Source organism: Sus scrofa, chromosome 9 (genome assembly GCF_054392235.1).
Source record: "Sus scrofa isolate SSC_HxYL_T2T_F1_AM1 chromosome 9, Sscrofa_HxYL_maternal_Yorkshire_Landrace_v2.0, whole genome shotgun sequence".
Lineage (NCBI taxonomy): Eukaryota > Metazoa > Chordata > Mammalia > Artiodactyla > Suidae > Sus > Sus scrofa.
The window spans coordinates 4,197,758-4,223,996 of record NC_139391.1 but is presented as its reverse complement, the minus strand read 5'-3'; the positions used below and the strand labels follow the sequence as shown (position 1 = coordinate 4,223,996).

At 49.6% G+C, this 26,239-nt stretch overlaps 4 protein-coding genes across 5 annotated transcripts in view; all 4 read right to left on the bottom strand.

Annotated features, from left to right (window-relative positions):
* Window positions 1-15,401, bottom strand: part of LOC100526123 (olfactory receptor 51I2-like) — a 40,610-nt gene extending 25,209 nt beyond the window's left edge. Inside the window, exons 1-2 of the mRNA XM_084975003.1 lie at window positions 15,327-15,401; window positions 3,486-3,587 (exon numbers count right to left, since the gene is read on the bottom strand). The gene's annotated coding sequence lies outside the window, so the exon portion shown is untranslated. The remainder of the gene's footprint in view (window positions 1-3,485; window positions 3,588-15,326) is intronic.
* Window positions 280-15,401, bottom strand: LOC102167734 (ubiquilin-1-like). Of its 2 annotated transcripts, none has more exons than XM_013989472.3 (2): window positions 15,327-15,401; window positions 280-3,587 (listed from the first exon to the last, which is right to left on the bottom strand). In XM_013989472.3, the coding sequence occupies exon 2, from the start codon at window positions 1,963-1,965 to the stop codon at window positions 463-465; it is 1,503 nt and encodes a 500-aa protein (XP_013844926.3). In that variant the 5' UTR covers window positions 1,966-3,587; window positions 15,327-15,401; the 3' UTR covers window positions 280-462. The 2 variants fall into 2 exon arrangements, with proteins under 2 accessions (XP_013844926.3, XP_084831114.1); XM_084974988.1 differs by lacking the exon at window positions 15,327-15,401 and adding an exon at window positions 11,856-11,950.
* Window positions 15,402-18,570: 3,169 nt separating this feature from the next.
* Window positions 18,571-21,265, bottom strand: UBQLN3 (ubiquilin 3). Its single transcript, XM_021102667.2, has 2 exons — window positions 21,135-21,265; window positions 18,571-20,856 (listed from the first exon to the last, which is right to left on the bottom strand). The coding sequence occupies exon 2, from the start codon at window positions 20,817-20,819 to the stop codon at window positions 18,861-18,863; it is 1,959 nt and encodes a 652-aa protein (XP_020958326.2). The 5' UTR covers window positions 20,820-20,856; window positions 21,135-21,265; the 3' UTR covers window positions 18,571-18,860.
* Window positions 21,266-23,509: 2,244 nt separating this feature from the next.
* On the bottom strand, window positions 23,510-25,794 carry UBQLNL (ubiquilin like). Its single transcript, XM_003129450.4, has one exon. It carries the CDS (start codon window positions 25,502-25,504, stop codon window positions 23,663-23,665), a length of 1,842 nt encoding a protein of 613 aa, XP_003129498.2. The 5' UTR covers window positions 25,505-25,794; the 3' UTR covers window positions 23,510-23,662.
* Between the last annotated feature and the right edge of the window lie 445 nt (window positions 25,795-26,239).

The following is a 26,239-nucleotide window of genomic DNA, read 5'->3' as shown; positions in this document are numbered from 1 at the left end:
TTGTACCAGGGGTGGGCTCTAGTGATGATAGAAGAATTGCTAGGGAACTGGGCTGCCAACTGGGCAGGAATCAAGATAGTACAAAACAAACAAAACAAAACAAAACAAAAATACTCTATTTCCCTACCTCTTGTTCACATTTGGAAAATACTCTGAGATTATGGGTGTGAGAATGGGTGAACCCAGACCCAAGACCATGGAACAGGATCGATCCCCGCCCCCCCACCAAACAACATTCTCTTTGCCCACCTGCCCCCCAAAGGGACACCACGCACAAGATCCAAGCAATCTTTTTTAATGCAGAACAGGTTTGGGCTGTGAGAGGCGGCTCGGCTCTGCGAGGGTGCACGTGATCTGAGCAGGAGGAATTCCCAAAATAAGCTCCTCCCCTTCCTCCCCTCCCCCTTCCTCTCCTCCCTGCCCTCCAGGGGGTGGTGCATTGTGGCCATCAGCTGGGGGGCCCTAGGCCTCTGGTACCCCCAGCAGCCTCTCAACGGCGGCATGGATGTCTCCGCCTGTGGCCATGAGGGCCTGAAGATTGGCATCACGGTTGGCAAAACCCATGGCCTTCAGATGCTCCAGTTCTTGCTGGTAGGGCCCTTCAGTGAGGGGGCGTGAGGACAGGGTGGACTGGGAGCAGACACTGGCCAGAGCGTGGAGGAGCTGAAGAACGGCCAAGGTGGGCTGCACAGGGTCTGCTCTAGGACCCTGCCCTCCGGCCCTGGGTTCAGAAGCGCTTGTAGCCCCGTGTGGCCTGCCTGGACCCCATAAACAAGGTCCCAACCCGGGCACCTCCTGGGACAGTATCTGCAGGCCCTTTTCTATCTGTATCAAGGCCTGCAGTGCCCGTGGGTTGGTGAGTATGGGAAGGGGTGGCATCTGATGTCGAAGGGGGCTGTCCGCGGCCAGCTGCTGGAGCAATGCTGGGTTCCGCTGCAGGACGTGGAAGGCTCTGCGCAAGGCAGTGGGGGGCGGGCTCAGGTGACTGGCGGGAGGGGCTTTCTCGATGGGCTGCTGGCTCCCCTGGGCCGAGTACAAGTCTGATGCTCCGGTCCTGCATCCCGAACTGGCCTGGTTTGAAACCAGGCCCCTGGCCTGGGCAGCTATGCCTGTACTGACTTCCTGTGCCAACGGCCTGGCAGGTGCAGAGGTTGTGGTGTTAGTAACGCTGTGAGGACTGGCTCCCCCTCTGCAAGCCTCTGAACCTGGGCTGTGGCCTTTGGAAGCCACCAGTGGGGCCAGAGTGGAGAGCATGAGGTGCTGGATGTCAGAGCAGACCAGGCGCATGGCATTGTCACCGCCTGGCACTGCCTTCAAGGCCTCCAGCCCCTGCCTGTCTGCCGGCAGGGGTTCCTGTTGCTGGGCCAGGTTCTGCCGGTCTCCCAGGGCCTTCAGAACTGGCCCCGGTTTCTGTACTGGCCTCGAAGATGCAGGGACAGGGCCGGCATTGGCTGGTTTCTCATTTGCCAGGCCTTGGACCATAGAGTCTTCCAAGAGATGCCCTGCAGACTCAGGCATAGCCGTCAGGAGCTGAGCCAGCTGGCCAAGGAAGTTGGCCAGGTCGGGAGAGCTCCGGGCCAGGCGGCACAGCCTCTCCCAGGTGGACGGTTCGGCACGGGGAGCGCAGCGGAGGGTGGGGCCCAGCAGGGTGCCAGGAGCGGGCAGAGTCCCTCTCCCATGGGTCCTCACCACCAAGTGGACCGTCGTGCCATCGAGGATGCCCCGCTGGCTCAGTAGATCTTGGTCCCGGAGGATCTTTCCGGAGAAGATGAGCACCAGTCTGTCCGCGTCACACTGAAGGCGGTTGGAGATCTGTTTCTTAAAGTGGCGGATGCTGCTATTTTCTGCCAGCAGGAATTCCTGGCAGTCTTGTGGGCTCTTGACAGACACTCTGATGATGCGTGATCGTGGCTCCCGTCCAGACACCAGCCGACTGTCCCCGGCTTCTTCCCCAGCCCGTGCCATCTTTCCTGGAGAGCAGACAGCAGGCCGGGCTCCCTAGGACCTGAAGAAGCCTAGATAGAAGCGCTGAGCACCCCAAGCGCAGGGACCGGTAGATGTCCAGTGATGGCCTGTCACCCACGTCCTGTGGACACTGCCTCCCAGCGTAGCCCTGCAGCCACCTGGCTCTCACGGGGTTGGCAGCTGCCCTTCTCCAGGGCCAGCCGTAGGGCAGATGATGTCAGCGATGAGGTCACAGTTGAGAGGCAGACTCGAGTGGGGGAAGGGCAGGGTCTTTACCACTTGCCTGAGGTGGCCTTTTTTAAGATTTTTTTTTTCTTTTTAGGACCACTCCCGCAGCATACGGAAGTTCCCAGGCAGAGCTGCAGCTGCCTAACCACCTCACAGCCACGGCAACGCCAGATCCGAGTCCAGTCTGCAACCTAGGCCACCGCTCATGGCAACACCAGACCCTTAACTCACTGAGAGGCCAAGGATCAAACTCCCATCCTCATGGATACTAGTGGGTTCGTTTCCGTTGAGCCATGATGGGAACTCTGCCTCTCTTTAAGATTTGATTTATTTTTATTTAGTTAGTTAGTTTGTCTTTTTGCCTTTTCTAGCGCCACTCCTGCGGCATATGAAGGTTCCCAGGCTAGGGGCTGAATCAGAGCTATAGCCGCCAGCCTACACCACAGCCACAGCAACGTGGGATCCGAGCCACGTCTGTGACCTACACCACAGCTCACGGCAATGCAGATCCTTAACCCACTGAGCAAGGGCAGGGATCGAACCCGCAACCTTATGGTTCCTAGTCGGATTCATTAACCACTGAGCCACGATGGGAACTCCTAAAATTTGATTTAAATAAGAATTGAAAAATAAATGCATCTGTCTAGAAATAAGCTTTGCACCAGGCAATTACACCATTGAAAATCATACCACTTCCAACAAGGACCTGGCGTAGAGCAGAGACCTGTACCCAATATGCTGTGATAATTGATGTGGGAAAGGAATCTGAAAGGGACTGTGTTGTGTACGTGTGTAACTGCATCCTTTTCTTGTGCAGCAGAAATTATCACAGCATCATAAATCAAATATACTTCAATAAAACTTAAAAATGGAAAAAAAAAAAAGAAACCGCTTTGTACAGGAGGAGAAATTTTACCTAAAAGATATGCATGTACAATCAGATAGTATCATATACTCTAAATCAAGGGTTGGCAAACAATAGCCTCCAGGGGCCCAATCCAGCCTCCTTCCTGTTTTTGTAAATAAAGTTTTATTAGGACCCAGGAAAAAAAAAGAAAATCATACCTCTTGAGTTTGACTGATGAATACGGCTCAGCAGAAAAGCTACTAATGGAAGAATTAGCTCATTCTAGTCACCCATCTTCTGCTAAATTGTGGACCAATCATGGCCCAGTCAAGGCCTCAAGTTACTGTTTCCATATGAAAGAATAGAGACGCGTACCTGGTCCAGCAGCCTCACTGGGGTCTTGAGGCAGCTTGGGTCTCTGAGGCTCTCCAGGCGGGTAACTTACCTACATGGTTCTGAGAATTACAGCATCATCTGTGCCAGGACCTTGGAAACGACGTTGCTCCCCGAGTGAGAAGCTGCGATCTCAGTTCCCAGAGGGTCAGAGCTGAGCCAAGAAAAATTAATAAGAAATATCAATTTGGCTTTAAGTCTTTTTGACTTCATTATTAGATTTAAGGTGTATTTGCAGAGGGGAATGGCCACTTGGGAGGGAGATTATCTCTAAAAGCAGATAAAAAATCGTGACTCCCCAGAGCACTGCTTTGACGGCTCCAAGCAGATGAAGCCCAAGGGTAAAGTCTGGCTAATCCCTGACATAATTACATTTTTTTTTTTTACTTCGAAGAATACATCAGGCTGGCTTAGACTTTTGCCGTTGAATACGTGAGCCATTTTTCTGATTCAAGAATTTCAAAGGACTGTGAAAGTAGGATGTGGTTGCCTAGGATGCCTCCTCCAGAATATTCTGCTAGATGTGGCAACATGAACATCTAGGTCCTTCTACAGCTATGTCGTTTGTGGTAGGTTAGTATGTGTTCTTAAATTTCAGTGAGTTTGAATGAATGTCTTCCACATCTGACCACTATCGAGACCCTGAGTTCAAAAGCCCTTTCATCCTCCTGGCTGGCCAGCAGCCAGCAGCTTCGTGGGCCTCTTCTGGTAATGTCCAGGCTTCAGGACAACCTCTGTGATGCAAACACTAGTACCAGGACCAGTTCCCACTGGGAAGTCCATTTGGGTTGCCCACAGGTGACTCAAATATTCAAATGACTGTTTCTGGCTTTTGCTTGGCTAGCATAGCCAGTACATCGAAGTGGAGCAGAGGCTGAAGGGCATTCCAAGCAGCAATGGTCCAGAATCACCTTTGCCTGTCTATGGTTCCAGGCATTTTTCCCCTCCTAGGCTTTGAGATGAACCATCCTTGCCATCTTCTCCCCTACTGACAGGCGCGATTGTCAGTGCCTAAATGTCACCTGCCCAAGCGGATGGCCTTTCCCAGTCTGTTTATACACCTGTGTCTGAAGGCCAGCATCCTGACCACTCAGGCCACTGAGTTCTTCAGCAAAAGAACCATGCTTTACCCATCATTTGCATATTTTATATTGTATGCATATTCATTTTATAATTATAAAGTGCAACAATCTATTTACTATTTATTTAATCCATTTAAACTTTACCATTTGGGGAAAAAAGGAGCTGGGAGTCTCTAGGGTCAAATAGCCCTGGTTTAAATTCCACAGTCACTATTTCATAAACTTGGACAAGCCATTTACCATTTTAAGACTTTTTTAAAAATCATATTTAATATGTTAGTTTTTCACAGATTTGTTGTCAAGATTCAAGGAGATAATATTTATGTATATATGTTTTTCTTCTTTTTTTCTTTTTATGGCAGCACCTGTGGCATATGGAAGTTCCTGCACCAGGGGTCAAATCGGAGAGCAGCTGAGACCTACACCACATCCACAGCCACTGGGGATGCGAGCCTTGTCTGTGACCTACACCACAGCCTGCAGCAAAACCAGATCCTTGATTCACTGAGTGAGACCAGGGATCAAACCCACATCCTCACAGAGGCAACATCAGGTCCTTAAACCACTGAGTCACAAGAGGAATTCCAGAAATAATACCTACAAATTCAATCCACAATACGTGGCACAGAGCAGACACTTATTAAATATTGCATGTTATATAAATACTGCTGTCAAAGCCAAATTTGGCACATTCAGATTGGATTGGAAGGTGCAAAGAACAGATGGGCCTGTCAGGGTGGACCAAATGCCTAGAAACATATTCAACAGCAGATAACAGAGGCAACTCCAAGCACCCTGGTGAAGGAGGCGTGGTATCCAGAAAAGCCCTGTCAGACCTAGGGCTCCAAACAGATGCAGGAAAACCCAGACTGTATGTATTTGACCTGAAGTTTACTGCATTTAAGACCTAACTTATAGAAAATATTTTGCATTCCCATATTTTGCACAGAGAGTGGTTCAAGTTTTCCCATCTTCATCACATTTTCATTAGATGTATGAAACTGTATGAAAAGGTTTCAGGATTCTAGGAACCATGAGGTTGCAGGTTCGATCCCTGGCCTTGCTCAGTGGGTTGAGGATCCGGCATTGCCGTGAGCTGTGGTACAGGTTGTAGACGTGGCTCGGATCCTGCATTGCTGTGGCTGTGGCATAGGCTGGTGGCTACAGCTCCAATTAGACCCCTAGCCTGGGAATCTCCATATGTCATGGAAGCGGCCCTAGAAAAGGCAAAAAGACACACACACACACACACACACACAAATAAAAAAAGGTCAGGATCTTGTGGAGTTTCAGTGTTTGTCAGAATTTTGCTTCAGAAAAACCTGATGGTAGTTTAATTTTTTTTAACATGGAATTGCTATCTGGAAGAAGCTGGCTCTTGGGGGACTAAGCTAACTGATGCAGCACTGCTATAAGGACCCCCTCGCAATGAGAAGTGCCTACTTCTGCCCAGCTGGCGAGCTGTGTTTCCCTTCCTGAATACTCTGAGTAGATCTGTGTCAAGTGTGGCTTAGAATAGTATGTTTAATTAAGCCTGAGAAGCTCCCCTGAAGGGCGTAGCAAGGGCTGTCTTTAGAAGAGCACCTTTAGGAGTTTCCATTGTGGCTCAGTGGTTAATGAATCCAACTAGGAAGCATGAGGTTGTGGGTTCGATCCCTGGCCTCGCTCAGTGGGTTAAAGATCTAGTTGCCGTGAGCTGTGGTGTAGGTCACTTGGATCTGGTGTTGCTGTGCAGAGGCTACAGCTCCAATTAGACCCCTAGCCTGGGAATCTCCATATGCCACAGGTGTGACCCTAGAAAAGACAAAAAAAAAAAAAAAAAAAAAAGCACCGTTAGAATAAACCCCAAACTCCTTGTCTAGCTACAAAGCCTTCCCTGGTTGGATTCTCACTTGTTTCCTTGACTTTCTGACCTTGATGTTCCCCTTTCCTACAAAACTTGGCCACACTGGCCTCCCTGCTGTATCTGGAATGGGCCAAGCACCTTCCCAAACTTGAAGCCATTGCATCAGCTGATGCCTAAACCTTTAATGCGTGACCCCTCGTCTTACCCAAAGTCACCTTCACATCTCTTCCTAAAGGTCTTTTCAACCATTCACTGTCTTAGTCTGTTTCAGTTATCTGCATACAGCTTATGATTATGTCCTATTTCTTCGGCAGCTATTTTATTTTATTTTCCTGTCTCTTGAATACAAGCTCCATGAGAACAAGGAACTTGGCTTCTTTGCAACTGTAACCCCACTGCAGGCAGATACTAGATACAATGTATGCAGGAAGGAAGAAAGGAGAGGTGGGCAGGGAGGAGGGGGAGGCAAGGAGAGAAAAGGGGAGACTGAATTAAAGACACAGGCAATGATTTACTATCATGGGAGAGCAAGATGTCCTGCTCCCTAAATATCAAACCATGGGATGGTCAGGGAGGAAGGAAACTTCCTCTCCCCTTCTAGGTTCTTCTGGCTGGTCTAAGAATTGAATTGGCATGAGGCAGATGAACAGGATAAAATTAAATAAAAGTTTAATAACACATGTACGTGGGAGAGACCCAGGAAAACTGAGCAACTCCCCAAAATGGCCAAAAGAAGTTGCAGAGAACAGGAAACCCTCCTACACGGTTGGTGGACATGATAATTGGAAAATTACTATGGAGAACAGTATGGGGGTTCCTCAAAAAACTAAAAATGGAACTACCATGCAAACTGTTATATTCAGAATGGATAAATGGTAAGGTTCCACTGTTTAGCACAGGGAACTATATCCAGTCTCCTGGGATATATATGTATAACTGAGTCACTTGACAGCAGAAATTGGCACAGTGTTGTAAGCCAACTATACTTTAATTTTAAAAAATGTAATTACTGGAGTTCCCGTCATGGCTCAGCAGTTAACACACCGGACTAGTATCCATGAGGATGCATGTTCCATCCCTGGCCTCGCTCAGTGGGTTAAGGAGCTGGTGTTGCCGTGAGCTGTGGTGTAGGTCGCAGATGTGGCTCAGATCCCACGTTGCTGTGGCTCTAGTGTAGGCTGGCAGCTACAGCTCTGATTTGACCCCCTAGGCCGGGTACCTCCATATGCCGCTGGTGTGGCCCTAAAAAGACAATTTTTTAAAAACATAAATAAAAATAACTTTTAAAAAATTTAAGTAATTATTTACCACATGGGAAAAAAATATGACCCCTGTGATCCAGCAAACCCACGTCTGGACATGTATCCCAAGAAAACCATAATTCAAAAAGATACATGCACCCCAGTGTTCATTGCAGCACTGTTTACAATAGCTGAGACATGGAAGCAACCTAAATGTCCATCCACAGAGGAATAGATAAAGAAAATGTGGCACATAGATACAATGGAATACTACTCAGCCATAAAAAAGAATTAAGTAATGTCATTTGCAGCAACATGGATGGACCTAGAGATTATCATGCCAAGTGAAATAACTCAGAGAAAGACAAACATCATATGCAATCACTTACATGTGGAATCTTTAAAAAAAGATACAGATGAGCTTATTTACAAAACAGAAAGAGACTCACAGACTTCAAAAATAAACTTAAGGCTATCAAGGCAGACAGGTGGGGGGGAGGGATGGATTGGGGGTCTGGGATTGGCATATGCACACTATTGCATATGGAGTAGATACAGCATAGGGAACTCTACCCAATATTGCCAATATTCTCCTACAGCGTACATGGGACAAGAACCTGAAAGAGAACAGATATGTATCCATACGTAACTGAATCACTTTGTTGTGCAGCAAAGATTATCCTGACATAGTACATCAACCATACTTCAAAAAACTTTTTAAAAAATGGAAAAAAATACCGTCTTGCACCAAAGACAAAAGCATTGAAGGCAGTGCTTTGGGGCTTCAAAGGGGAGGAAGACAACTCGCAGGGAGATGAAAAGCCAGTGTTTGGTGGGGGAATGTGTCCTGGCCTCTGCTGAGACAGAGGGACTGAGGCCTTCGCTCCGTCAGGCCTTGCTGAGTTTCCCCCCGTTTACCACACCCAGTTCATGTTATACTGTGGTTATCTATGCGGATAGTTCTTCTTTCTGGAACAGGTCCTTAATGTCAATTATTTTGAGTGATTCAGGGGGAGGTAACAGGAACAACTTCCTGAGTCTCCTGGCTCTTAAAAATAATCAGCCTAAATTCATTCTCATGTTAAAGAGACACAGTTTGGGGGTGCAAATTTTGCTCCCCTTCAGGATAATCAAGGAGCTGGCCTATATTAGAAGCATTTGCTGTCATGAAAGGAGGAACCAAATAGAATAGTGAATGGACTCCTGACTCTAAAAGGAAAGAAATAACGGCAATTGCAGCAACGCGGATAGACCTAGAAATTACCATGCTAAGCCAAGTCGGTCAGACAGTGAGACAGCAACATCACATGCTGTCACTGACACGTGGAATCTAAGAAAAGGACACAATGAACTTCTTTGCACGACAGATTCGGACACAGACTTTGAAAAACTTCTGGTTTCTAAATGAGACAGGTTGGGGGATGGGGGCACGTGCTGAGGGTTTGGGATGGAAATGCCTTAAAATTTGTTTGTGATGACTGTTGTACACCTATAAATGTAATAAAATTCATTAAGTAATTAAAAGAAAAAAAACCTGTTTCTCTCCATCTTTCCCACATCAGCTAATTTTATAACCAAGACAGTTAATGTCAGAACAGAATCTCAAACCTGCCATCTCTTCCTGTCTCCGGCCTGCTTCTGATAAATTATCACTCCTCCTGTAGTCCAGGCCCTCACATCGGGAATCACCCTTGATTCCTCTCTTTTCACATCTAATTTATCAGCAAGTATTATGGGCTTTTTTTTTTTTCTCACAGTAGATCCCGAGTCGGATGGCCTTAATACTTTCGATACCACAAGGGCCTCCTTGATGGGCTCCCTCCTTCCTCTCCCGGCCCAGTCACGAATCCACTAATTCCCACAGGCGTGGTTTGTGCTGGACTCAATCTCTCCATCACCAACGTTGTAGCTGGAACAGGTCTTGCGATTCTTATGATGATCAAAAGATGCTCTCAGCAAAAATTTCAGGGAACTTTGGAAGAGACAAGTTTTCTTACAAGTTCTGGGAGCTACAGGACACAACCTGGGGCCACACAGCGAGGTTGGGGGTACAGAGAGAATGTGGACCTGGGCTCTGTTTTTGGGGCGTCAAGGGTGGGGACCTAGGGGTTCACAGGTTCACTCTTCGTGGGTGGATTTAAAATATAAGAACAGGAGTTCCCGTCGTGGCGCAGTGGTTAATGAATCCGACTAGGAACCATGAGGTTGTGGGTTCGGTCCCTGCCCTTGCTCAGTGGGTTAACGATCCGGCGTTGCCGTGAGCTGTGGTGTAGGTTGCAGACGCGGCTCGGATCCCGCGTTGCTATGGCTCTGGCGTAGGCCTGTGGCTACAGCTCCGATTCAACCCCTAGCCTGGGAACCTCCATATGCCGCGGGAGCGGCCCAAGAAATAGCAACAACAACAACAGACAAAAAGACAAAAAAAAAAAAAAAAAAAAAAAAAAAAAATATATATATATATATATATATATAAGAACAGAAATTTAAATTGCAGGAAGGGAAAAAACAGATGACTCATACGGTCAGGGATGGAAATAAATGTTGACCTGCAAGACAAAGGAACTAGCAGAGTGGTGCAGCTGGGCTCTTTACATGGTCCAGTAATGCGATTTCAGGAGAAAGCTGTCTTTGATTTGGGTGCCTGGGTAATCAAAGCCCAAGTCAGGCACTGGCTCCAAAAAAAAAAAAAAAAAAGAAAAGAAAAGAAAAGAAAATGCACAACTGTCAGGACTTACACAAGCAGCCAAAGAGATTTAAAAATAAAGAGCTATTAACCTCACCGTTTTATCCCAAACCACCCCGAAGGTTTTCCTGCTCCCCTGAATGCAATCTAGGGAGCTCTGGTTGTGGCTCAGCAGTAATGAACCTGACTAGTATCCATGAGGATGCAGATTTGATCCCTGGCGCTGCCGCTCACTGGGTTCAGGATCTGGCATTGCTGTGAGCTGCAGTGTAGGTCGCAGACGTGGCTCGGATCCTCTGTTTCTGTGGCTGAGGCATAGGCCAGTAGCTGTAGCTCTGATTCAGCCCCTGGCCTGGGATCTTCCCTATGCCACATGTGTTTCCCTAAAAAAAAAAAAAGAAAAAAGAAAAAAATCTAAATACCTTCCCAAGACTAAAATACCCTAAGCATTCGGCCCACGCCTGTCTCCCTGGCCCACCCTTTGAACGCCCTGCTTCTTGTATTCCTGGAACATGTCAAGCTCCTGCCTGCTTTTCACTGGATGTCCCTGTTGCCTGGCAACCCTGCTCTGGTTAACTCACATCTCTGCTCACAGGCTCTCTTGAAGGATGTTCTCCCTGATTAAACTCCAAAATAGTCCATCTGTCCATCCTTCTCTTCACCCTCTATTTCTTCTCGGCCTCTCCCTTTGCCTGAAATTCTGTGAATTGATTACTTGCTGCCTGTCCCCTGCCTGTTGGCTTCATGAAGGCAGGGCCTTGTGGTCTAGAACACCTGTCTCCAGGACCGAGGGCAGAGCCTGGCATAGAGAGGGTATCAGTTACTGGTGGCCGAATAAATAAATGACTTCTTGATTTCTCCCTTTCCTTAACCCGCACATGCCATCTCATCAGACAGGTTTATAAATTTGGCCTCCGACATATATTTTCAGTTGTCCACGTCCTGCCCTCTGCCCTAATGGAGACCCCGAGTCTGCGCCAAAACCATGTCTCACCTGAATGACTGCAGGGAGTCTTCTGCCCTGACTCAGTGGCCACCTGAGCCACCCTCTCAATCACGCTGCACATAAGATGATAAAAAAATCTGCACTTGCAGCAAAGCCCGGCTCGATCTTGCGCACTCGCCTCTTTCCCTCCTCAACTCGAGTGCTCTCCTCATTCTCTGTCTCTGGACACGCCGGCCTGTTTTCCTTCTCCTTCAACCTTACGGAGCTCTAATCAAACTCTGGAAACTCTTGTATACCTTCCCCCCTGCCCAAAACGTTCTGCCCCCCACTCTCTGAATGTCTGACTTCCTCCTGCCCTTGGGGTCTCTGCATACACACTCCCTCCAGAGATACCTTCTCATTCCCACCCCCATACACTCTAGCAAAATGCCTTGTTTATTCCCTGCACGAAATAATAGCTTAATTATTTAATAGAAAATGATGTAGAATCACGGGTTTTGACTCGCGAAACACTGCCTCAAATCCCAGCTCCAGCTCTTTCATTTACTGGTGGTGCTGAAAGGCCTGTAAAAGAACAATCCCCCTCGTCTGGGCTCGGAAGAGGCGACACCCCAAATCACTCACGAGAAGCGGTCTTGATGCAAACAGCAAGAGGATTTTTATTCCAAGCGCGCTGGGGCCCACAGTCGTACGCCACGCAGGGGTAGAGGACTGCAGCCCCGAGTGCGGAATCGGGACAGCTTTTATGGGGTTCACAACAAAGCCTGTGAGTCGCAAACCAATCATTTTAAAATATCGAGAGCCCACGCTCCGTGGACCAATCATTTCAAAACTTCGAGAGCCCGCGCTTTGTGGACCAATTAATTTAAAATATCGAGAGCCCGCGCTCCCTGGACCAATCATTTTAAAATATCGAGAGCGCGCTCCGTGGACCAATCATTTTAAAATATCGAGAGCCCGCGCTCCGTGGACCAATCATTTTAAAACAGCTCTGGAGGTCCGCATCTGCGTGGGCTCCTGGGCAGAGTGACAGATTGCAGTTGAGATAGGTCACTAGGGCTTTCAATGTGTAATCAATTCTTCCATGGTGCCAGTCAGTTTTACAGAATCCAGAAAAGCGATTAGTCAACTCATTTCCTGTTATCTTACTTAGGCCAGGATAGCAGGCCCTGGAACAATAGGAAGTGTGACCTTCTACCTATTTACTGGCAGCGAGCAGGGTCTGGAATTCGGGGGCATTTAGAGCTTTTTATTAACTTCCTGGGTTCTGGGAGGGTTAGGTTGCATTTTCATCCTTTCAGTGCCGCCTTGAAGGAAACACATCTAGCTATCCCTTGCTCCACTCATCTGTTGCGTAGGTTTCATAATAGCACTCATCTCATAGTGTTGTTTTGAGAATTAAATGAGTTAATAGGAATAAAGCCTATACATTAGTGCATAGTTCTCAGTGAGTGCTCTGCATTAGCTATTACTTTTCTTTCTTTTTTTTTTTTTTTTTGGTCTTTCTAGCGCTGCACCTGCGGCACATGGAGGTTCCCAGGCTAGGGGTCTAATCAGAGCTGTTGCCGCTGGCCTATGCCACAGCCACAGCAACACCAGATCCGAGCTGTGTCTGCGACCTACATCACAGCTCACGGCAACGCCGGATCCTTAACCCGCTGAGTGAGGCCAGGGATCGAACCCGCAGCCTCATGGTTCCTGGTCAGATTCATTTCCCACTGCACCACGGCGGGAACTCCTCTTTCTTTCTTTCTGTCTATCTTTTCACTATACCATAAACTTCTTAAAGCAGGAGACACATGTATCTTGTTCACAATTGTATCCTTAACATCAAGCACAGTTTTGGGCATATACGTGTTCAGGAATTATTTCTTAAACTAGTGAGTTCCAGAAGGCTACTTAGTAACTTGGAAAGAGAGTACCACGACACATTATCATGTTGAAATGGCAGGTTATAAAGTTCGTGTTTAATATAATTACAGTTTTGTAAAAGAAGAAAGGCAACCATCATGGTATTAGCAGTGTTATCCAGTAGTGAAATGATTGATGTTTTTTAATATTTTATTTATATTATCTAATATATGTATTAAGCATTATGTATATATTATACATACATATATTATCATATATACATATATAGCTTTTAAACTGAGAACATAAGCTGTATTTTTAGAAAGGAGGTTTAACTATCAGAAGAGAGTAAGTTTTATGAGAGTTTTTCAAGGATGCATACGTTTGCTTGCGTGAAAATCAACAACAGAAAAACCCCCAGAATTCATAGTGTAATTGGTGACAGCACAGCAATATCCATTCTGAAAATATAATTCAAAAAATTTCAATCGAAATAACCCCCAAAACATAATGCTAAACCCTAGTGTGTAAGACTTATGTAAAGAAATGACAGTTCTTGACAGGGAAACAAATGAAATTTGAATGGTAACATTGACTATTTTAAAAGGACAGAGTGTCTATTGCACTTTCCTCAGTTCTTCTTTAATTTATGAATGTAATGGAAAGCCAATTAAGAACCCCTTTGGCCTTTTCTGAAATTTGGCATCTGCTATAAAGTATATTCAGAAAAATAAAAGTAAACGATGGCATTTTGCAAAGGAATAATGAGTCACCTAGTTATAGTCATAAACCATTTCCAGTTTAGGGGAGCTCCCGTCGTGGAGCAGTGGAAACAAATCTGACTAGCATCCATGAGGACGCAAGTTCGATCCCTGGCCTCACTCAGTATGTTAAGCATCTGGTGTTTCCGTGAGCTGTGGGGTAGGCTGGCAGCTGTAGCTCTGATTCCACCCCTAGCCTGGGAACCTCCATATGCCACGGGTGCAACCCTAGAAAGAGACTAAATAAATAAATAAAATATTTCCAAGTTAAAGTAATTGAAGAAGTGTGGAACTAGTAGATTGAAATAAAAAAAAAAAAACATAAATACACATGTACACCTCTGTAGGAAATGGTAAAGAAAATATTGCAATCCAGTGTTATACTTCCAAGAGCCAGAGGTGCAAAAATTCCAATTAAATGTCACAAAACCCTACCCCTTTTCACTTTCTATGGGTGAAGATGCAAGCACTAACTTGGTTTTGCGCAATGTTTAAGGGTGTAGGCTCTGGCAATAACCTAATTTCAACTCCTGGCTCTATTAAGCAGGGGGTGTACTAATTCAAGAGATGTACTTCTTCTCTCCCTATGCCTCAGTTTGCTTCATCTGAAGTTAGGGATAATAATACTTAAAAGATAAAAAACGTGGATTCCCATGTAAAGTGCTTAGAACAGGGCTGGCTAGAGGAAAGTTTCAATAAATTGTGGACTACAAGCCTTCTCCAAGGAGATAAAACTCAAAAAGCCAACAGCGGAGGATGAACTGCCAGACCCTTATCATCCACCTGTCTCGCTGTAATTGCTACAATGTTCCTCAGGCCCTCCCCGCCCCAGCCACCTGGCCGACTCCTCCCACCCCTACTAGGAAAGGTATGTGGCCCCCTCCTTCCCTCCCCCTGCCCCATCAACCTGGCCGACTCCTTCCTGCCCCCCACCTGGAAAAGGTATGTAGCCCACTCCTTCCCCTTCTGCTACAGGGCAACAAATGTCCCCAACCAACCAGCAAGTGGATCCAAAGACCCCACCCTTCCCCAACCAACCAGCAAGTGTATCAGAAGATCGCATCCTTGCCCAATCAACCAGCAGGCCAACAGGTATACGGCAAGACCACTCCTCACACTCCTTTGTCTTTGGGCCATAGAAACAGATACATACGCCCAGATACCCAGAGTCAAAACTCCCTGATTATCAGGAGGAAGTCAGCCCACTGTATTAACAGTGTCTCTTGCACCAACAAACTTGTTCTTTTCTAGACCTTGCTTTAAATCCAGAAAAGTCTTTGTCCACCCTTGTGCAGAGACCATAGCATAAGTGTTAGCTATTTTTTTTAATTAAGTAATAAAACATTAAACTATCTAAAAAAAATATGTTTGTATTTATGACAGAGATATTTGGGGAACATCTTGAAAAATAAAGAACACAGATGCGGAAAAGCATTTTCTGTTGCTTAGATAATACATTTCTCTGAAATGGCTGTCCACTCACCTGCTGGCGCTTCACGATGCAAATCAGCGTTGTAAGCATCTCTGTTGTTCTGCTTTCTAGTAACTCTCTGGGTCTGAAGAAAGGGCACGTTTTCTTTGGGAGGAGCCAGGCTCAGGGCTCAGTTGGACGGAAACTGTGATTCTGCTTCTCTTTCCCACCCACACAACCGGCTACAGCAGGGTCCTTCCGAGGAGGCCCACGTAAGTGACCTGGACCAGCACTGACACAGTGTGAGTCAGAGCAGGGACAGCAAATGGGACATCTCGGGAGGTCTGCTCTTTCAGTAACTGAAACCAAGCAGGGTCCTGTGGGCTCCTGGGCACACAAGCCATTCTGTGTCCCCCAGGTCTTGTTTTTAGGGAATAAACTTCAGCCTCCAGGACCTCCCCTGAGTTCCAAAGGGTAGGTTCAAACTGTTGCCAGCTGGGGAAGGGAGGGAAGCAGAGACTGGAGGGGAGCAATTAGCAAACAATAGAGCAGCTCTGGGGCAGGGGCGTGGTTCCTCCTCAAGGAATAGAGATCAAAGCTTCTTTGTGTTCTTCTGCAGAAGTAAACCCCCAACACATGGAAGATGTTAATGAAGCATTTTTTATTCCGGAAAGAAGACACCAGACTGCTGAGCACCAGCTTTGAAAACAATGCAAGCTTGCCTCTGCCCTGATCCTTATCTGTGGCCCTATGTTCCACTCCCTAAACTATAAAACCACCTCCCAGTCTCCCCTAAGGGGGGCACCGTCTTTGAGGCATTAGCCTGCTGTGACCCTCCTTTGCCTAACAAGCAAAAAACCTTTTTTTCTCCTTTGCCCAAAACTCTGTCTCCTGTTGAGCACCCAGGGAGCAGAGGCCAAGTTCAGGCCACAGGATCTCCTCCTCCCCAAACTCCAAAGGTCTTTATTTTCCCAAGCCCAAGCCCTGGACCTGCCAGGGCCTCGATTTTGCTTGGAATCCACCTCGTTTTCTCAGCCACTCTCGCATCTGGCCACTTGTTTCTTCACTCAGCATTCCGCATTCACTGAGTCAATCAATTATGAATGGTTTCCACATGCTAGGTCCTAGATCAGCTGCTGGGTAGAGGGACTGCGACCTTTCTTCCATTGCTGAGGAGGCTGGAACAAAGATTCCCCCGCACCCAATCAAAGGTAGAGGGCTCTCAATAGGAAAAGACAAGAAAATAGTCTGAAAAGGAGCACTCACCTTCCTACCCAGGATTTTTAAACCTGGACTCCCACCCATCATCTGCCCTGTAAGCTGAAATTTACATCAGATGAGACTTCAGGCTTTTCTTGGCCAGTACAGAAGGCAGATAATAGCAACCTATCTTTCCCTGAGTTTCTCGAACCTGCCTGGCCTTCCGAGGATTGAAAGGAGAGCTTTCCTTTCACAGCTTGGGCCGTCAGGAGCAGCCCCAGAGCCTTCTTTGTTGCAGGAAATGAAGAGGCAAGACTTTGCATTTCCCCTCGCACCACCGTGAACAACAGTTCCTTTGGATGCAGACAAGAACCTCCCCTACCCCCACTGATGGGTGTGAAGAAGGGTAAACGGAGGCAGAAGGGGGCGCCGCACCCTGAGATGGAAACCTGAAACAATGGGAGAAAGCTCCGCCAGAGCTCGTCTCATCTCTAAGCCACATGCTGGTAGCTAAAAGCTCAAGGTAGGTTGGTGCCCGTATCCCAGGTTCCAGAGGGAGCTTCTGTTTCTCCCAGTTCCTAAGTGGCCCCCAACACACACCTATGGCCCCTTTCACCTTGGAGGTGTCCTCCTTCAAAGACTCCGTTCTTTCCTTGGTAGAAACGCAGCCCTATTTTTTTTTTCAAGTGGACATCCCCATCTATGATAAAACTGTTTTCCGTGTGCGCTGGTACACGGGTACAGAAACGTGTCTGTGTGAAGATGTGTTCACGCGGGAATGTGTGTTTCGTGGCTGTGCCTTCCTCCACAGTGGGTTTCCGTGGGAGCCCAGGCACATTTATGTGCTGGAAGCCATGGTTCATGCACTTAATCTCTGAACTGTAACCCTCCTGTGCTAGAAGTGCATGAGAAATGGGAAAGGCTCCTGAGTGCAAGAGAGAATTTAATGTGAGTTGCCCCGGGTACCTCTTGGGCGCTGTGCACTCCTTCCCCCGGTGCCTTTGCACAGAGGGATCTTCTTCTGGAAGACACTTCCTTCCCTGCTCAAATCACCTACTTCACTCGGACCGCCTTCCAGATTTTAGCTTGGTGTACATGGTCATAGCGGGCTTCCCTGTGGCCCCAGACTAGAAGAGCCTCCGTCGCGCCAGTCACAGCTCCCTGTTTTCTACAGTACTCGCCCTGGTGTGTGATGATACATGAGTAGTGTCTGAATACTCACAGTTGGAGCAGTTCCAGCTCCCATCACAAACTCACGAGGGCAGGATCATGTCTCCTCTTCACACTGAATTCCTGACCCCTGGCAGAATGCTGAGCAGGAGGCAGGCACTCAGTCTGTGAGCGAGACATCGCAAGAGAGACAAAACCCAGGACAAGCTGAGTCCACAGCAGTGGAATCAAGCCTCTCAGTCTGGCTGCCAAGGGCAGGAACTTTGTAAACTTGGTGAGATCAGGGAAGTGCAGGACTCAGCCTGAATCCTGTCCCATTGCTGTCCACTCAGGGATCAGGATGGACTCCAAAAAGTGAGAGCTGAAGTTCCCACTGTGGCGCAGCGGTAATGAGCCCGATTAGTATCCATGAGGATGCAGGTTCCATCCCTGGCCTCGCTCAGTGGGTTAAGGAGCCAGCATTGGCATGAGCTGTGGTGTACGTTGCAGACTCAGCTTGGATCCCGTGTTGCTGTGGCTGTGGCGTAGGCTGGCAACTGCAGCTCTGATTCAACCCCTAGTCTGGGAACTTCCATATGGCACGGGTGTGGCCCTAAAAAGTACACACACAATAAAAAGTGAGAGCCAGCTGTGGGAGAGTCTTCAAGGGCAGTACAGATAAGAAGGGGTGCCCAGTATCAGTTCAGCTGGTGGTAGAGAGACCCAACGAACAGAGAATGCATAGTGCAGCTCCTATAAGATGCACAATCTGGGGGGGCGTTTGGAGGGACACCAGGAAAGCTGCTGTCCTCAGCTCACTCTCCTCTGTTCTCTATGCCTCTGAATCTTCTAGCTTCAAATATTTCGGTTTTCCCCCCCAAGCCCTCCCATCTACGTAGAGACAGTTCTTCTCCTATCTGCTCCTCCCTTTCGCTTAGCCCACCAAGAATCAGACTCAGGCAGCAAATGACACTGGAGAGTGGATGTAATTGCATCTCAAGCTAGGCATTCGCAGAGCTCCGACGGGGCCCACGGTGAAAGAGCGGCGGGGGTGGTTGGGTCCCTCACGGCACCCCCACCCTGTCCTGCCTCTCCTTCTTCCTCGTTGACTCTGGAACAACAGTCTCTGCAGTAAAGAGCATCATAGTACATTTGGTTCATAGCGCTGCTGCATATTCAAGATTGGGGGAGTTCGGGTAGCAGGATACGGGGGAAGGTGCAGAGGAAAATTCGATATGGTCTGAACAACGAAGGCTCCTACAGCTGCCTCAGCTTCTCCACAGCAGCATCCACATCACCCCCTGTGGCAATGAGGGCCTGGAGATTGGCTTCGGGATTCAGAAAGCCCATGGCCCGCAGTCGCTCTAGCTGTACCCGGAAGGGAGTCTCGGGTGGCAGCTGCTGGGAATTGGCACCAGCTAGGGCTTGCAATATCTGGAGGAAGGGAGGGGGATGGAGGCCCAGCTCTGTGTCCTGTGTTGAGGACACCCCAGGAGCTGCAGGTGTGGGGGGATCATCCGGCAGAAGGGTGCCCTCTCTAGGCTCTGCACCTCCTGCCATACTTCCCAGCCCTGCTAGGCAAGGCATGAACCAGAGTAGGAGGTGTGGGGCTTCGGTAGCCAGGATCTGCAGCCCCTGCTCAATCTGCAGCAGGGCATGCATGGCACGAGGGTTGGCCATGGCCGCTTGAAGGTGGAGCAGCAGCGGCAGCTGCCAGTGCATCTCGTCCTGCAACTGTGGGACCTGACTCATGCTGTCTGGCCTCAGCGATCTTGGATAAGCTGGCGGCGGCCACCAGGCGTGTTCAGGGATTCCAGCGGTAGCTGCCATGGGGGAAGGTGGTGAAGGAACACACGGGGCCCTGTTGGCCGCACGCCCCAGCCCGGAGACAAGATCAGGCAGGGTGGAGCCATTCCCTGCGCCACTGCGGTCTCCGTCCTTTCTAGGACCCCTCTCTGGGGGGTATCTCAGGAACCCGGGGCAGGTGGGCTTTCCCTTGACTGCTACTGACTCCCTGGGGGGAGCTTGGCCTGACCCAGATTCCTGGGATGAGGGTGAAGTTGGAGGAGGTTGGCTTCCTTGTGGCGGCAGTGGTGGTTCTTGGCTTGGGCTGAGGGTGGATGCCATCCCCTGCAGATAGGTCCCCAGGGACAGGGGCGTCTCGTGTAATTGCTGGAGATGGTCACAGAGCCCTAGATTTCCTAGGATGTTGGGAACCCTAGTTCTAGGTTCGGATACATCCCGGTCCTCAGGCCTCCCGCCTTGCCTGCCACCTGAGCCTGCACAGGTGGAAGCCCAGGGGTTGGGGAGAGGGTGCCGGTTCTCTGTCCTTGAAGGCTGGCTGCTGCTGGTGGTAGCCTTAGCCATAGTGGTGGGGGCAAAGGGATTGGCACCGAACTGCTCCTGCATGGCATTAAGCATGGGGTCCATGACGTCCGTGTACATGGTCCGGAGCACGTTGTAGCCACCAGGGAGGCTCTCCAGGTTGCTGAGCGCCCGGTCCTGGCTACGCATCATCTCTTGCATCATGGCGGGGTTGCGGAGAAACTCCAGAGTCTGCCTCATGATTTCGGGGTTGTTGAGGATATGCCCAATCTCAGGGTTGTGCTGGATCAGCTGCTGCACGTGGGGATTGTCAAGAACCAGCTGGTGCGCCAGGCCTGTGTTGGACAGCAGTCCCTGGATGAAGGGGTCGTCGGTGATCTGAGCCACAAACCCAGGCGTGGACACCTGCTGCCCCGTCAGTGAGCTCGGCTGGTCGGGGAAACTACCGGAGGTCAGGCCTAGCCCCTGGAGGCCTGCGAGGACACCTAAGCTAAAGGGGGGTGGCCCATCTCCCGGGTAAATGGAGCTTGGCTGAGGGAGCGGTCCAGGGCTTGAGGCTGCTGGGCCGGGGGCGGAAGCCGCCGGGCACTCCGCGCCCACGGTGCGACGCTGCATCTTGATGACCAGGTGGACAGTGAGGCCATCTCGGACCCCACACTGTGCCAGGGAGTCGGGGTCCTTGAGGATTTTACCGGCAAAGATTAAGATCAGCTGGTCAGGGTGGGCCTTAAAGCGCTGGGATACCTCTTTCTTCAGCTGCCGGATGGTGCAGGTGTCAGTGACTGAGAAGTCCTCCTTGTCCTTGGGCGTCTTCACTGTCACCTTGATGAGGTGGGGATCCGGGACTGGCGCTGGGCTGCCCTGTGGCAGGGCCTCTCCACTTCTGGCCATGGTGGGCTGCAGGAGGCCCAGGTCTGTGGGGACACAGCTGGGGGGATGGGCACGAGAGACTCAGATCATCCTTGGGGCAGGGGTCAAAGTGGGACAGGTGAGCAGGAAGAGGACCTGGGATCTCCAGGTGGGGGAGCTGGAGGGTCACGTGGAAGGGGCGATGAGGTCCCTGGGATAGGATGCTTTGGGGGGGATTGGGGGTTTGAGAGATGCTGGGGGTCATGCGAGGGAAACCTGAGGCACAGGAAAGGGGTCTGTCGTTGATGAGTGAGGTGGCACGGGCGGCGTGAGGGACCGGGTTTGGGGACTACGCACCCGTCAGCTGTGGCCCCGTCCCTCCTTTTAGACAGGGCTCCAGACCGCCCGCATCTTGCTACACAGCCACCCCTGAAGTCTTCTAAGCTGGAAGCCACTCCATCAGGCCACCTCTGTGACCTCAGCACTGACATCACAGCCTCATACGATGGATTCCTGAGACCTCCCCAAGGCGCTCTAGATCCCGGGGGCTTCATCTCCCCCACCCTTCAACCCCTTCAACGCTCCTGCTTCCTTCGTCTCAGCTGCCTTCTTGGTAGAGACGGGGCTGGGAGGAGCCTTCCTCCTCGAGCCAAGAGTCTGGCTTTCACACAACCTGGTGTGTGGTACGTGGAGACTCAGACTGGGATTGGACACTTAGGAAAGGCTCCTTAATCCTGGGGGTCCCCATGACCACCCCAATTCGGCTGCTCCCCAGTAGAGCCTCTTCCGGCATCGTTGCTCTGGCCCTCTCTCTGATTCAATGTTAGCCATGAATTCTTTATATGTATATTTCAAAGGGTTGACTTGCTGATGGGCAGGATCTAGAGCGTGACAGAGGGGTTAGGGCGTAAGGAACTTTTTAGTTTACTCTTTCTCCCCTTTACTATTATCCTCCAGAAAAAAAAAATTCAAAGAATGGATTGGCTATTTTTGCGGAAGTCAAAAAGACCAGAGATGTTAACCAGAAAATGAAAAGTTCGGTTTCCCATATATTTGAGATGCCTATTTCACATCCGAATGGAAATGTAGAAAGTTCCATGCTGTGAGTCTGGAGTTCTTTAGCAGAACTAATTATTACAGAGTCATTAGAATTATGTGATGAGTGAGCACAGTAACAGGATGGAGAGAAAAATACCGAATCATGGACCGTACAATACTTAGAAGTCTGGAAGAGGAGATGAATTCGGCAAAAGAAATTGAGACAAAATAAACATTAAGAAAAATGAATACCATGTGATATCACTTATAACTGGAATCTAATATCCAGCACAAATGAACATTTCCACAAAAAAGAAAATCATGGACTTGGGGAATAGACTTGTGGCTGCCCAGGGGGAGAGGGAGGGAGTGGGAGGGATCGGGAGCTTGGGCTTTATGGATGCAAACTATTGCTCTTGGAATGGATTCACAATGAAATCCTGCTGTGTAGCATTGAGAGCTATGTCTAGCTACTTACATCGCTACACGACAATGGGAGGAAAAATATGTATACATGTACGTATAACTTGGTCCCCATGCTGTACAGTGGAAAAAAAAATTACAAATGACTTTAAAATTTGGTTAAAAAAAAGAAAGAAAGAAAAATGAATATGAGAGAGAGAAAGAGGCCAAATGAAGAAAGAGTTTCGAAAAAGGAGAGACTAACTAACTCTGTCAAATGATGCTGGGAGGTGAGGAAGAGGAGGATGAAGAATTGGCCAATATTTGAGCAAGAGAGACCAATGGCGTTAGGGGCCATGGTGAAAACCAACTTCATACATAAAGGGTATTTGCTTTGTCCCTGCTGTTTCTTTAATGCCTAAAGCAATATTTCACTTGTCATGGCAAAAGCTTATTAAATATATTTAGTAATTGAATAATGAAACCACAGTGGTTTACATATTAATTGGCTGGGATATGCTTGATGCAGCAGGGGGAAGAGGAGATGGGCATTGGCTCACTGTAGAAATCAGTCGTATGAATGTAGACTTGCCGAAGGACAGCCTATTCTCAGAAGGCGCCGTGCTCCCCGGAGACCTGGCTATGCAGGGACAGGGGTGTGCAGTGGGGGTGACAGCGGCTGTAACTCTGTGCTGGAATTGTCACTGTCCAGCCAAACCCGATGTTCGTGACAATGACGATTAGTAAGAGACACCTGCGTGGATAAATGCTTATTAAGACCTGGCTAATCGTGTATTTTTCCCACTCTGGCCCCTCAGGACATGCTCCCCCGCCCCATTCAAACTTGAACCATTTGAACTTGAGAAATCAACGTCGTTATGACTAAATATCTGGGTTTATGTGTGTAGTATAGTATTTCCCCTCTTGTACGGGCATGTTGAGAATGCCTCCCCTACGTGGGGTCTCTTTTGGGTCTCTAGGTATTTGTGTGCTGCTCTGTGTGCACATGGTGTGCACGGTGTGTTGACTGACTGGACGTGCCTTTAGATGTGAATCTGTGGCTGCGTGTGTCATGCGTGCACGCCTCCCTGAGGCTCTATGTGCACGTTCTTGGTACGGAAGCACGGTATTATATCTGTGCCTGGGGTTCTAGGTGTGCAAATAGGATCGTCTGTTCATATATGCGTGTGATATGTGTGTGTTCATTAGTGCGTGGAAGGTGAGGCGAGGATACTATACAGAGACTGTTGCCATTTTTGGGGGAAAAAAAAAAAGCCAAACCTGCCATGGGAGCAAGTTGGTGTAGCCATTTTATTGACGGATCTTTCAGCCACGGCCAACGGTCTGTTATGCAGTCGAGGAAGCCTCAGAAGAGATGGAAAAGGCAGACGAGGTGATCAAGTGGATCAGCAGGCAGGTCACACGCAAGGAGGTGGGCATGTTGGTTAGAATGCCTGGGATCTCCTGAGCCTAAGGATGGCAGCGCTGCTGTCGCCCTCAGTGGCAATGAGGGCCTGCAAATTGGCATGCTGGTTCCCAAAGCCCATGGCCCGGAGAGATTCCATCTGCTTGCTGAAACGAATCTCAGGGGCTTGTAGAAGGTGGGCGGGGTCTCCAGCTAGGGACTGTAGCCTCTGCAGGACCGTTCCAGATTTGTGGCAGGCCTCGGGCCCATTAGGCTTAGCCATATCTGGCGTATCCCAGGCCCAGGGCACTGTGTCTGGGTAGCTGCAACTGGGTGCAGGCAGCCACCCCAGGCCCCACAGGTAGGGTGCAACCCAGGGCAGAAGAACAGGTGCCTCGGTGGCCAACAGCTGCAGACCCTGCTCAATCTGCAGTATTGCTTGCGATGCTTTAGGGTTGCCAAGAGCTATGAGCGTCTCGGAGAGCTGTGTCTGCTGCAGAAATGCCAGCAGCTGCTGCTGCCACTGTTGGCTCAGCTGGGGCATACTCACGCATAGCATCATCTGGGCTGCCAGCGAGGGGTTGTTCAAAAGCAGCTGCATCAGGCTTCCTGTGATGGGGGAGCTGCTCTGCTCATCTGACAGCTGGAGAGCATCTTCTAATTTCTGGCCAGAGCTATCTAGAGAGATGGTGGCATCTTTGTCTTCTGCCTGGGGCTGCTGGGTGACCTCTACGCTCGGTAAGACTGATACCCCAGCTGGCTTCTCTACGGTACCAGTGTGACTCCGGCTGTTGGTGGAGTTCGTGGAAGTAAAGGCCCTGGAAGTATGGTGACTCTTATCGGGGGTGGCGCTGGCTGGGGTGACGGAGGAGAAGGCACGAGAGCTAGCATAGATGACTCTGGTTGTAGGGAGCTGGGGGAGCTGCTCCCCCCATTCCTGGGGTGGTGGAGATGGGGGTGAGGACTGGACTTGTCCTGGCACTTGTCCTCCCAGGAGAGCTGTGAAAGGGTTGCCCCCAAATGGATCCTGCAATGGGTTGAGCACCTCATCGCTGAAATCAGCAGAGCCTTGCCCGGGGGAGTTCTGTACCCTTGGGATGGACTCTAAGCCCACACATGACTGTGGGTTCAGGGGATGTTCACGACTCGGTGCGGGTTGCTGGATCTGCATGATCTCTTGAATCACAGCAAGGTTCCTGGCCAGTTCCAGCGTCTGCCGCAGGAGCTCAGAACTGTCAAGGATGTGTGAGACCTCGGGGTTCTGCTGCATCAGTTGTTGCATGTCCGGGTGTTCTGAGATGAACTGTCTCATGAGGTCTGCGTTGGACAGAAGCCTCTGAGTGCTAGCGTTCTCCAGGATCTGAGTTAGGTGCTCAGGACGACCTACGTCCTGGTCCCGGGTATGTGCTTTGGGCACGTCAGGCTCTGCTGAGAGAGCCGGTTCCACTGGGCTGTGACCCACACTGGCAGGCTGGTCCACCCCCGTGCTGTTTCCTTGCCTGGTTCTGTCCTGGTGGCTGGGGTCTTTGGTGGACGGGTTCCGGGTGGAATGAGCTAGGGATCTGGAGCCATGTTTGGACTTGATGACCAAGTGGACGGTGTGTCCATCCAGGACACCCCTTCGGCTCAGTGTGTCGTGGTCTTTGAGAAGCCGGCCCATGAAGACCAGCACTAGCTGGTCCACTTGGCACTTAAAGTGCGCCGACAGCTTCTCCTTGAACTGCCTCACCGAGGTGTCATCGGCTATGGTAAAGTCTTCCTGCTTGCCTGGTGTCTTGATGATCACTTGAGTGACACTCGAAGAGCTGCTCTTATCTGCAGGCAGACGCGCAGGACGCCCGCCCTGGGCCGTCCTGGGTGTTCGAGTGATGACATGCGGCATGGAACTTAGCAGGGGCAGAAGGGTGAGGGCAGACGGGTATTTCTGCGGGTCTCAGGTGTCGTGTTCTCAGGCCACAGGCTGGCTTCCTGGTTGCCCCCAGCGGGATGTGTGACCGGACTGGGGCCAGGTCCCCTGTGATGTTGTACCCTCACCCCAGTTCTCCAGATACGGCCCAGCTGAGGCCCGTCGTGGCTACTGATTCATACTTGATACAAGGTAGGCGGAGCGGAGATGACTCATCCCAGGGCCGCCCCTCCCCTGGCCCCGCCCACCAAAAGCATAACCTCTTCAGAAATGGGATATTGTGATGTCGGCTCAAAGCTTCACAGTATCTGCCTGAACAGGCTGGGGCGGGGCGGGGGGGGAGACAAATCTGGGGCGTCCAGGTCTCCATAATAAAATAAAGTAAGACCATTTTCCAGGAAACTGGGGACAAGTTTCCCAGGATGGTAATATTCAAAAATAAAAATTAAAAAAAACATATCAGGGAGTCCCCTGTGTGGCTCCGTGGAAATGAACCCAACTGGTATCCATGATGACATGGGTTCAATCCCTGACCTCACTCAGTGGGTTACGGACTCACTGTTGCTGTGAGCTGTGGTGTAGGTTACAGACTTGGCCCAGATCCTGCACTGGTTTGGCTGTGGTGTAGGCCGGCAGCCGCAGCTCTGATCCTCCGACTGTCCCTTAGCCTGGGAACTTCCATATGCTTGCTGCAGATGCAGCCCTAAAAAG

Bases quoted from the DNA above. Each gene is read 5' to 3' on its own strand.
- UBQLN3 (XM_021102667.2), bottom strand. From the start codon at position 20,819: ATGGCCAGAAGTGGAGAGGCCCTGCCACAGGGCAGCCCAGCGCCAGTC.
- LOC102167734 (XM_013989472.3), bottom strand. From the start codon at position 1,965: ATGGCACGGGCTGGGGAAGAAGCCGGGGACAGTCGGCTGGTGTCTGGA.
- UBQLNL (XM_003129450.4), bottom strand. From the start codon at position 25,504: ATGCCGCATGTCATCACTCGAACACCCAGGACGGCCCAGGGCGGGCGT.